Consider the following 12792-nt stretch of genomic DNA (forward strand, 5'->3'; position numbering starts at 1 on the left):
GCTCAGCTCAATGCTGATTGGCAAATTATTTTATAATTGTTTTATCAAGGGGAGGCCAAATGCTTGCTGACAAAAATATATCAAATGCTATGGCAGCAACTTCATACTCTTTCAGTCCAGACAGCATCAGATACATGGGCTACACATAGTGAGACCGTGTGGTGCTGTTTCCCTCGCTCTGATGATTTCTCCACTGAGATTCAGCCACATGCGAATTGATGGAAAATTATGAAAACGCAAAGAGACAAAAGATGCATCGTTTTTTTTTATTGGTCAAATCTTTGGGGAAGCCTGGCTTCCCTTGGCATCCATGAATACACGCCACTGTAACTCAACATGATTTTCTAGTCTCTATTCATTACATCTATATGTCTGAAAAATGTATGCACTCACTAACTGTAAGTCGCTCTGGATAAGAGCGTCTGCTAAATGACTAAAATGTAAATCTACAGCAATAATGAAATTTGAGAACAATGCAATTTTGCACTAGGTGTGTGTGTGTTCAGGGGGTGTTGATTGGTAGGATGCAGGATTCACACTTGTCAAAGTGAACAGGCCTAGACTCATTCAGCTCCACTGAGTCTAAAGTCTGTGTCCGGCTTCGTCATCTTCAGTTCAGTCGCATTGTCTGTATTATGTGTGCCAGAAATCCCTTTTACATTGGTATGTTTTATTACACTTTTGTTCTCTCTCCTTCTTTCTAGTAGAGGTGCGTAATATATCACAGAGATTAAGTGTAGCATCTAGTCTTTATTATCTCAAGCATTGTTGTTTGTGTAGCCTGGTCGTTGATGGTGTTCTTTTCTATGCAATGTGAAATGTTCTGTCCATGCCTTCCTGTGATGCTAAACCAAACACAGGAAACATAGGCTTGTTCTACTTTCAGGAACTGTGGCAATCATTCACATACAGACCAGGAGTAGAAATTGCCAAACACATGACATCTTTTTAAAATAATACTTCTGTGAAGAAATGTGTCATTTCAGCTTCTTACCAAATACAGGTTAAGCATGACATGTTATTTTAATTCATATAAAAATGATTTACCGCTCGTCCACTCAGTGAATGCGAGGCTGGTGAGACAAGCCATTATCATGATAAATTATAATCAATGTTGTCATGGCAATGGATGTTTAATTTTCTTTCCACCGGGTGTGGGGTTTAGATATTAACAGTATCACAGTGACAACCTGTCTCTCTCTCTCTGCTCTCTTCTGTCTCTTCTCCCCCCAACTCACATGACAACCTCTTGATCAGGTTAAAGCTGACTGGGGCTTTAGGTCAATTTAGTCAGTGGGAAATTGCTGTTGTTAAGGGATTTTATTTAGTTCACGTATGTAGAGCCAGTAGGCTATTGTTTTTGCCAGATAATCTTTATTTTCTTATACTATGTTTTTCCCTTTTTCTGGTAGCAGTTGGTGACAAGTATTGTGCCCCCCCCACACACACACACACACACACACCCCACCCGGCGGCAGTATAGTGTCTTTTCCAGTTCTGCTCAGGAGACCTTAAAAGATCTCAGTTCCCACAAGAGTTTATCACACAGTTTCCTTCAGATCCACACAATGACTCAATGACACTGCCAGTACTCTGCCGCTTTACACTGTACTTTTAGTTTTACTATGGTAGAAAATGTTTTTAGAAGCTTGTGTCAATTCAATACAATTAAAGCACTTTCAAAGCAAATTCTCACACTTTATAATGTAATCTCCCTCCATCTACTAATTCAGATTCCCCTGAATTATAAGATGGAGGGGGAGTGTCTGGGGTTTCAGTTTCAGCCTGGTTACTGGCTGGATCCTCTTTCACCTCCCTGTATGTTTCTGCTCCATTGTTACTGTTATTTGATGGCCTGGGTCAGAGTGATTTGTCATCAGAGAACCTAATCTCTGTCCTAGTCCTACTTTCTCTCAGTAGTTAGGTTCTGGAGCATGACTTTCTTGCTCTACTGACCTGTCAAACCAAAGTTGGTCCAATGAATTAAGCTGTAGGCTAATGTTGTTCGAAAAACGTCACGCTGAAGGAAAATATGAATGGAATTTGGGAAAACATTTGTGCCTCGCCATCCAGACAACCATCACTCTACCATATGATATTATCACTAGTAGAAGTGACTCTCGTCCATATAACAGCTCTGTTTCAATTAATTCCTTGTTTCTTCCAGGTGCGACTGGAGGAACCATAATGAAGAATGGCATGGTCAGCATAGACCCCGTCTCCACAGCACAACCAAGCCCAGACCTCCACAACCACCATGAGCACAACAAGCCCCCCCTCATCCAGCACTCCCTGCCGAGGTACAAGGCCTCCGCCCTGTACTACGGCAGCCCCGAGCGGGGCCATGAAGATCAGGACTGCCACAGCCTGGCCTCCCAGGACTCTGGTATCCCCACCCTGGAGATCAACCATCCCGAGCACATCCACGCCCACCCACACCCAGGAGAGAGTGGCCTTACCCTGGGGTCGAACCACCACGACCAGCGCCCCGCTACCCTCTCTCTGGACCAGTCTGGAGACAGCGCTGGCCTCCGCAAGTCCTCCACCTTCCCCCGCAGCAGCTATGACTTGGTGCGCCTCTTCAGCCCCGCCCCCAGGTCCAGCGCTGGCGGTGTGGGAGTCATGGCGATGAGTGGCGTGGGAGGCAGAGGACTGAACCGCAGCGACGACATCTCAGTGTGCAGCGTGTCGAGTTTGAGCACGGAGCTCTCCGCCACGCTGTCGGCGTCCACCGAAGACATCCTGGACTTCATGGTCACCTCCGACTCCAGCGCCATCGTCACCATGGAGACGGACGATGGCGGTAGCGCCCACTTCTCAGACGTGACGCTGTCTCCAGGCGGCGACATCGAAGGGGGTCTGCGGAGTCCGCAGCGGAGACACATGGGTCCGGGGGCAGAGGATGAGGGTAGGCCCAAGAGGCTGGGGCCACTGGCTAGCTTCTTCAACAGGTACGATTCAAGTTATCTGTTTACACAGTGAAGGTTATCACTGTGATCTTGGCACATGTACATAGGATTCAGTGCTTACAGTAAACACATGCCCCGTATTTTCTGTACACCTATACCAAATGATAACAAAACATTGCTCAAGCTTACTGTGCAAACGTCAAAAAGCTCACTCACACCTCTCCACACACGCACAGTCAGTTACCGTCAACTTGCCTGCCCTGTGTATAGTCTAAGCCAGGGGTGTCTCACATTTAGCTCCCTGCGCTAGCCTATACCCCAGTAACCTTTTTGCTTCCCTTGCACAATCTTAGTAATCAAACAGTAACCAGTTATGTGTGTGTGTGTGTGCGCGTGCGTGCGTCGGTGTAGTTGCTCATGTGTGTGTGTGGTCCGTATCCGTCCTTCCATCTGTCCAGAAACACTCACCAGGGCTTGGATGAACAAAGTGTGTATGTTTTGGCTTCATGTATTTCGGTAGCTTAGAGGGGAAATGGTAGTTTCCTCTGTAGTAAAACCCTCGAACCCACATACTTTCTCACACCTCATCCTGTGATTCCATCTTTTGACATAGAGAGAGACACACACACACACAAAGTGCATATACACTACCGGTCAAAGGTTTGAGAACACCTATTCATTCAAGGGTTTTTCTTTATTTTTACTATTTTCTACATTGTAGAATAATAGTGAAGACATCAAAACTATGAAATAACACATATGGACTCATGTAGTAACCAAAAAAGTGCTGAACAAATAAATATATATTTTATACTTGAGATTCTTCAAATAGCCACCCTTTGCCTTGATGACAGCTTTACACACTATTGGCATTCTCTCTACCAGCTTCACCTGGAATGCTTTTCCAACAGTCTTGAAGGAGTTTCAACATATGCTGAGCACTTGTTGGCTGCTTTTCTTTCACTCTATGGTCCAACTCATCCCAAACCATCTCAATTTGGTTGAGGTCGGGGGATTGTGGAGGTCGGGTCATCTGATGCAGCACTCCATCACTCTCCTTCTTGGTAAAATAGCCCTTACACAGCCTGGAGGTGTGTTGGGTCATTGTCCTGTTGAAAAACAAATGATAGTCCAACTAAGCCCAAACCAGATGGGATGGTGTATCGCTGCAGAATGCTGTGGTAGCCATGCTGGTTAATTGTGCGTTGAATTCTAAATAAATCACAGACCGTGTCACCAGCAAAGCACCCCCACACCATAACACCTCCTCCTCCATGCTTTATGGTGGGAAATACACATGCGGAGATCATCCGTTCACCCACACTGCGTCTCACAAAGACACGGCGGTTGGAACCAAAAATCTCAAATTTGGACTCCAGACCAAAGGACAAATGTCCACCGGTCTAATGTCCATTGCGCATGTTTCTTGGCCCAAGCAAGTCTCTTCTTCTTATTGGTGTCCTTTAGTAGTGGTTTCTTCGCAGCAATTCGACCATGAAGGCCTGATTCACGCAGTCTCCTCTGAACAGTTGATGTTGAGATGTCTGTTACTTGAACTCTGTGAAGCAGTTATTTGGGCTGCAATTTCTGAGGCTGGTAACTCTAATGAACTTATCCTCTGCAGCAGAGGTAACTCTGGGTCTTCCATTCCTGTGGCGGTCCTCATGAGAGCCAGTTTCATCATAGCGCTTGATGGTTTTTGCGACTGCACTTGAAGAAACGTTCAAAGTTCTTGAAATGTTCCGGATTGACTGACCTTCATGTCTTAAAGTAATGATGGACTGTTGTTTCTCTTTGCTTATTTGAGCTGTTCTTGCCATAATATGGACTTGGTCTTTTACCAAATAGGGCTATCTTCTGTATACCCCCCTACCTTGTCACAACACAACTGATTGGCTCAAACGCATTAAGAAGGAAAGAAATTCCACAAATTAACTTTTAATAAGGCACACCTGTTAATTGAAATGCATTCCAGGTGACTACCTCATGAAGCTGGTTGAGAGAAAGCTAAGAGTGTGCAAAGCTGTCATCAAGGCAAAGGGGGGCTATTTGAAAAATCTCAAATATAAAATATGTTTAGATTTGTTTAACACTTTTTTTGGATACTACATGATTCCATGTGTTATTTCATAGTTTTGATGTCTTCACTATTATTCTACAATGTAGAAAATAGTAAAAAAATTTAGAAAAACCCTTGCATGAGTAGGTGTTCTAAAACGTTTGACTGGTAGTGTACACACCAGGGTTTCCGTTAGGACATTTTGCTGCCGGACAAGTGACTGGGAAGATTTTAATTGGACATTTGAGAAATGTACCGGTCATCCGTATGCATTGGGTGCGTGACCCATTAGGGCATCTGCCCACGCAGCCAGCGCCATCAATAAACAAGGGATATTGGCCAAATGAGCCACATTTACAGGTCCTTAACAGCCTATAACAAATTAGAAAGACACTATTCCTGTTTCGATTAGGGTTGAATATTTTCCCGGTATTTTACAAATGTTCCATCTGGAGAATAAATGACTTTTCTCCTGGGTAACACGGTATTTCCCGCCAAAACCGGAAGTGTCATTCAAAGCATACAGTGGCGGAAAAAAGTATTTAGTCAGCCACCAATTGTGCATGTTCTCCCACTTAAAAAGATGAGAGAGGCCTGTAATTTTCATCATAGGTACACGTCAACTATGACAGACAAAATGAGGGAAAAAAATCCAGAAAATCACATTGTAGGATTTTTTATGAATTTATTTGCAAATTATGGTGGAAAATAAGTATAGGCCTATGTCTGGATTTGGTTAGAGCTTTGATAGAAAATTCAAGCCTGGTGAGCCATAAATTAAATACATTTTATGAGCCCTATATGATTCCAAGCCCAAAAATGTCCAAATTGTTGTGTCGTTATACAGTGCATTCGGAAAGTATTGAGACCCCCTAGACTTTTTCCACATTTTGTTACGTTACAGCCTTATTCTAAAATGGATGAAATCGTTTTTTCCCCCTCATCAATCTATACACAGTACCCTATAATGACAAAGCAAAAACTGATGTTTTTTTTAAATGGACATTCCCACCACTCCAGCCGACGCTTGGCATGGTGATCTTAGGCTTGTGTGGAAACCCATTTCATGACCTCCACAATGCCACGTAGAGCTGCAAACAATCTAGGCCTTATTTCAATCAATTTACATTTACGTCATTTAGCAGACGCTCTTATCCAGAGCGACTTACAAATTGGTGCATTCACCTTATAGCCAGTGGGATAACCACTTTACAAAAAAGTGTGGGTTAAGGGGGGGTTAGAAGGATTACTTTATCCTATCCCAGGTGTTCCTTAAAGAGGTGGGGGTTTCAAATGTCTCCGGAAGGTGGTGAGTGACTCCGCTGTCCTGGCGTCGTGAGGGAGCTTGTTCCACCATTGGGGTGCCAGAGCAGCGAACAGTTTTGACTGGGCTGAGCGGGAACTGTGCTTCAGCGGAGGTAGGGGAGCCAGGAGGCCAGAGGTGGATGAATGCAATGCAATGCCCTCGTTTGGGTGTAGGGACTGATCAGAGCCTGAAGGTACGGAGGTGCCGTTCCCCTCACAGCTCCGTAGGCAAGCACCATGGTCTTGTAGCAGATGCGAGCTTCAACTGGAAGCCAGTGTAGTGTGCGGAGGAGCGGGGTGACGTGAGAGAACTTGGGAAGGTTGAACACCAGACGGGCTGCGGCATTCTGGATGAGTTGTAGGGGTTTAATGGCACAGGCAGGGAGCCCAGCCAACAGCGAGTTGCAGTAATCCAGACGGGAGATGACAAGTGCCTGGATTAGGACCTGTGCCGCTTCCTGTGTAAGACAGGGTCGTACTCTCCGACTGTTGTAGAGCATGAACCTACAGGATCGGGTCACCGCTTTGATGTTAGCGGAGAACGACAGGGTGTTGTCCAGGGTCACGCCAAGGCTCTTCGCACTCTGGGAGGAGGACACAACGGAGTTGTCAACCGTGATGGCGAGATCATGGAACGGGCAGTCCTTCCCCGGGAGGAAGAGCAGCTCCGTCTTGCCAAGTTCAGCTTGAGGTGGTGATCCGACATCCATACTGATATGTCTGCCAGACATGCAGAGATGCGATTCGCCACCTGGTTATCAGAAGGGGGAAAGGAGAAGATTAGTTGTGTGTCGTCTGCGTAGCAATGATAGGAGAGGCCATGTGAGGATATGACAGAGCCAAGTGACTTGGTGTATAGCGAGAATAGGAGAGGGCCTAGAAATGAGCCCTGGGGGACAGCAGTGGTGAGAGCACGTGGTGCGGAGACAGCTTCTCGCCACGCCACTTGGTAGGAGCGACCGGTCAGGTAGGACGCAATCCAAGAGTGAGCCGTGCCGGAGATGCCCAGCTCGGAGAGGGTGGAGAGGAGGATCTGATGGTTCACAGTATCAAAGGCAGCAGACAGGTCTAGAAGGACAAGAGCAGATGTTGCAATTGTTGCAATTGCGATTTGACTTCCGATTTAGAGCAAAACACTTGGGTGAAGTGTTGGAATCATGGAAATAGAATGATTATTCAAATTCTATAGTTAGAATACATGACAACGAATGAAAATGCCAGGGAGGAGTTATTGTGACAGGGTAGGAACCAAAGTTGTGATGCGTGTTTCCTAGGGGACCCCTATAATCTTTGGCTACATTTAATGTTTTCTCTTCGCTACTTCATGTAGCTAACATTCTTGCTTCGCGTATTCCTCTTTTGATTTAGAAGATACTGTTGCACAAACAACATGCTGATTTAGGTCTACACCATCACTTGTATTATCACGCTGTATTTTTACGTTTGCTCTTACTCAGTACATTTATTAGCTAGCTAACTAGCGATTAGCATTAAGGGCTAACAAGATTTAGGCCAAACTTGCTAGAAAAAGGCAAACTAGCTGTTTGCAGATGTAAGAAACACCAACTAATAGTGTAATTGTGGAACACTAGTGGCTTTATACTAAGAAGCAAAGTGAAAACCGCGTAGTTGTCATCAACACTGCATTGACCATGCAAACTGAACGCAAGTGTCTCGTGGTCGACGAAAAAGAAATGCACTCCTTGAGTGATTGACAGGGGGTGGAGCTAGGTCTGTGTGGAAAGCGGCATGGAGAGAGAGATGACTGAAGTAGCGAAGTAAACTATAAATATAAAAATGGACGTTACACACGGCGTAATACATTTAACAAACCGAACATTTTAAATACCGTTCTAGAAGGTAAAGTAAAAACCCAAACCAGTCCGTGCATCAATACCGGTATATCGTAAAATACGGTATATCGCCCAGCCCTACTGCATGTGCTGCACCAGTATCGCATGTTCTCCCTGCTTTATCATGGTTTGAACAACGTGCGTAATTCCAGTCCGTATAATACCATACAGTCCACACTCAAAAAGATTATCCTACTGGAGCTAGTTTTAATTTATTTAGCCAAGTGAGCATATAGCTAGCTACATCTATGGGCTTTTATGTTTTTCTGTTGTACATAATGTGCAGTAGCCGATATCATACACTACATGGCCAATAGTATGTGGACACCCATTCAAGTTTGTGAATTTGGCTATTTCAGCCACACACATTGCTAATAGGTGTATAAAATTGAGCACACAGCCATGCAATCTCCATAGACAAACATTGGCAGTAGAATGGACTTACTGAAGAGCTCAGTGACTTTCAACCTGGCAAAAGTCATAGGATGCCACCTTTCCAACAAGTTAGTATATCAAATTTCTGCCCTGCTAGAGCTGCCCTGGTCAACTGTAAGTGCTGTTATTGTGAAGTGGAAATGTCTAGGAGCAACAACGGCTCAGCCGCGAAGTGGTAGGCCAGACAAGCTCACAGAATGGACCCGCTGAGGGCTGAAGCGCGTAGCGTGTAAGCAACGTCAGCACAAGAACTGTTCATTGGGAGGTCATGAAATGGGTTTCCATGGCCGAGCAGCCCCACACAAGCATAAGATCACCATGCAGAATGCCAAGCGTCGGCTGGAGTGGTGTAAAGCTCGCTGCCATTGAACTCTGGAGCAGTGGAAACGCGTTCTCTGGAGTGATTAATCAAGCTTCATCATCTGGAAGTCCGACAAACAAATCTGGGTTTGGAGGATGCCAGGAGAACGCTACCTGCTCAAACGCATTGTGCCAACTGTAAAGTTTGTTGGAGGAGGAATAATGGGCTGGGGCTGTTTTTCATGGTTCGGGCTAGGCCCCTTAGTTCCAGTGAAGGGAAATCTTAACGCTACAGCATACAATGACATTCTAGACGATTCTGTGCTTCTAACTTTGTGGCAACAGTTTGGGGAAGGCCCTTTCCTGTTTTAGCATGACAATGCCCCTGTGCACAAGGCGAGGTCCATACAGAAATGGTTTGTCGAGATCTGTGTGGAAGAACTTGACTGGCCTGCACAGAGCCGTGACCTCAACCCCATCGAACACCTTTGGGATGAATTGGAATGCCGACTGCGAGCCAGGCCTAATCGCCCAACATCAGTGCCCGACCGCACTAATGCTCTTGAGGCTGAATGGAAACAAGTCCCCCAGCAATGTTCCAACATCTAGTGGAAAGCCTTCCTAGAAGAGTGGAGGCTGTTATAGCAGCAAAGGGGGGACCAACTCCATATTAATGCCCATGATTTTGGAATGAGATGTTCGACGTGCAGGTGTCCACATACTTTTGTGTATACAGTGCATTCGGAAAGTATTTGGAAAGTAGGCAGACCCCTTGACTTTTTCCATATTTTGTTACGTTACAGCCTTATTCTAAAATGGATTTTAATTGTTTTTCCCTCAATCTACACACAATACCCCATAATGACAAAGCCAAAACAGGTTTTTAGAAATTTTAGTAAAAAACAAACAGATAACTTATTTATTCAGACCCATTGCTATGAGACTCGAAATTGAGCTCAGGTGCATCCTGTTTCCATTGATCACCCTTGAGATGTTTCTGCAACTGGATTGGAGTCCACCTGTGGTAAATGCAATTGATTGGACATGATTTGGAAAGGCACACACCTGTTTTATATAAGGTCCTACAGTTGACAGTGCATGTCAGAGCAAAAACCAAGCCATCAGGTCGAAGGAATTGTCCGTAGAGCTCCGAGACAGGATTGTGTCGAGGCACAGATCTGGGGAAGGGTACCAAAACGTTTCTGCAGCATTGAAGGTCCCAAAGAACACAGTGGCCTCCATCATTCTTAAATGGAAGAAGTTTGGAACCAACAAGACTCTTCCTAGAGCTGGCCATCTGGCCAAACTGAGCAATTGGGGGAGAAGGGCCTTGGTCAGGGAGGTGACCAAGAACTCGATGGTCACTCTGACAGAGTTCCTCTGTGGAGCTGGGAGAACCTTCCAGAAGGACAACCATCTCTGTAGCACTCCACCGATCAGGCCTTGATGTTAGTGGCCAAACGGAAGCCGCTCCTCAGTAAAAGGCACATGACAGCCCACTTGGAGTTTGCCAAAAGGCACCTAAAGGACTCTGACCATGAAAACAAGATTCTCTGGTCTGATGAAACCGAGATTGAACTCTTTGGCCTGAAAGCCAAGTGTCATTTCTGGAAGAAACCTGGTACCGCTCATCACATGGTCAATACCATCCCTACGGTGAAGCGTGGTGGCAGCATCATGCTGTGGGGATGTTTTTCAGCGACAGGGACTGGGAGACTAGTCAGGATCGAGGGAAAGATGAACGGAGGAAAGTACAGAGATCCTTAATAAAAAAACCTGCTCCAGAGCGCTCAGGACCTCAGACTGGGTAGAAGGGTCACCTTCCAACAGGACAACAACCCTTAGCACACAGCCAAGACAACGCTGGAGTGGCTTCAGGACAAGTCTCTGAATGTCCTCGAGTGGCTCAGCCAGAGCCCGGACTTGAACCCAATCAAACACATCTGGAGAGACCTGAAAAATAGCTGTGCAGCGACACTCCCCTTCCAATCAGACAGAGCTTGAGAGGATCTGCTGAGAAGAATGGGAGAAACTCCCCAAATACAGGTGTGCCAAGCTTGTAGCATTTTAGAATAAGGCTGTAATGTAACAAAATGTGGAAAAAGTGAAGGGGTCTGAATACCTTATGAATGCTATATATCAATCTAGAACAGGATTATCTATTTTGGTCTTCCCACCCTGAGTGTTGATTAATCATGCAGAGGCCGTAGAGAAGCCAGATTTAGACATCGCATATCATTTAACAGTTCCATTTCACGCCATGCTGTTCATATAAATAATTATTCTAATTGACTGGTTTCTCGCTGTTTTTTTTATGTAGCCTAGACCTACTGGTTGTATGAATTTGGGATCTATCGTCACACAACTGTCCCAGAGTCTGTTTGGGCCATTTCTTTCTCGACAAGTTGACCAATAGAATATGTTAACTTTTCTACTATGGGGGATAGTAGATTGACATAGGCTCATAGACCGCACGTCCATAAGGCTAGGGGAAACTAAGCTTTCCCTAAGTAAATTATATAACCTAATTAGCCTACTCCTGTCTAATACATGAAATAATTCAAAAGAGTTTACTAAAGTATTATTTGGCCACAGAAGATCATTAGCTTCCCCTAGCCTTAAAAAATAAAATCGCATTGCCCACGGTCGGAAGGCAAAGCAGAGAGCGCAATTTGGGCAGCATGCGCGGTAAATATCAAATAGATGATTGTTGAGTTGTGGAAAGTAGAGGCCCAGCCAGTCATATCTCAATATTTCTAAATTCAATCGCGGGGAAACATAGTTTGGAAGGCGAATGGCTATTGCTGTAAAGCCAATGAAAAGACTGAAATCTGTCTTTTAGTTATAAAAATTCTCAACTTAATTGAGTGAACAACAGTAGGGCTATAGCCTGTGTTATTGGCACCAGCAGACAGCATCGGCCGTATCCCCGGTGAGTGCGCACTGCACATATTCACTCTCGTTGTTGGGTCAGTGCCACTTAAGTTTGTTTTTGGACAATTTCCTTCTCCAGTTTAGATGGACGTCATATTCTATTTGTTTCTCCCCTTCTCATAGGCCTGTTCTATGGACAACGTAATTGTATTGATCTGTTTGTCAGTGTCAGCAGAGTAGGCAACCCTGTAATTAGTTGTGTTAAAAAAGATTATTCTAATGTCTCCAGTCATATAATGTGTAGTAGAATAGCATGAAATGTGTTATTCCCGTGCAAAGAAAGAAAAATCTATCTGATATAGCCCATGCATCTATGCTATATGCACTCAAACATGCATTGAACAGTCTTTTTTGTGAACTGTGATTGAGTTATATTATTAGCCTAAATTATGACTATCCAATCTAATCATCACATTACGAATAGTAGGCTATCTTACATAAGTTTGCAAATGCGGTGATGCATGGAATGCTTTATTATAAAGGTGCATTGTTATGGTGAAAATTTGCTTCCCCAAACTTGAAACTCACGTGACACGTATGCATAGGCTAGTGATTTTGCTGTTCGTTACTCATCTTGTTGGCTGAGGAAAAGTAAATGAATGTGGACAGTTATTCTAACATCTTCAAAGTGTGCGGTAAGGACCCACGTCATTGCATCCTCAACTTGCATGTTCTGTTAAGATTAATTACCATAATCTAAATGTGATTTCTGTCATTCTGAGCACTGTTTTCCCTGTATATCTAAAAATGACACTGATTGCTTAAAGCAAAATGACCAAAACTGTTGCTGATGGTGAACCTGAACAATCAGAATAAAATGTATTGTAAGCCCCGTTCAGTAGGTATAGCCAGATGGGAGTTGTCTCCAGTAGCTTTATTTAATTCCGGTAAAATACCTTACACAGCGCATAGATAACAATAACCTAGCAAATTACATAGGTTGTCACTCAACTAATAAAGCCTTATATACTGCAAGCAATTTTTGCATTTGAATGCT

General features: G+C 44.4%; 1 protein-coding gene across 1 annotated transcript in view; it reads left to right on the forward strand.

Moving 5' to 3' along the window:
- LOC121554752 (TBC1 domain family member 14) overlaps positions 1 to 12792 on the forward strand; it is a 75463-nt gene that overhangs the window by 1809 nt on the left and 60862 nt on the right. Inside the window, exon 3 of the mRNA XM_041868491.2 lies at positions 2168 to 2951. Within this exon, the coding sequence (XP_041724425.1) occupies positions 2168 to 2951 (784 nt within the window). The remainder of the gene's footprint in view (positions 1 to 2167; positions 2952 to 12792) is intronic.

Source organism: Coregonus clupeaformis, chromosome 19 (assembly GCF_020615455.1).
Source record: "Coregonus clupeaformis isolate EN_2021a chromosome 19, ASM2061545v1, whole genome shotgun sequence".
Lineage (NCBI taxonomy): Eukaryota > Metazoa > Chordata > Actinopteri > Salmoniformes > Salmonidae > Coregonus > Coregonus clupeaformis.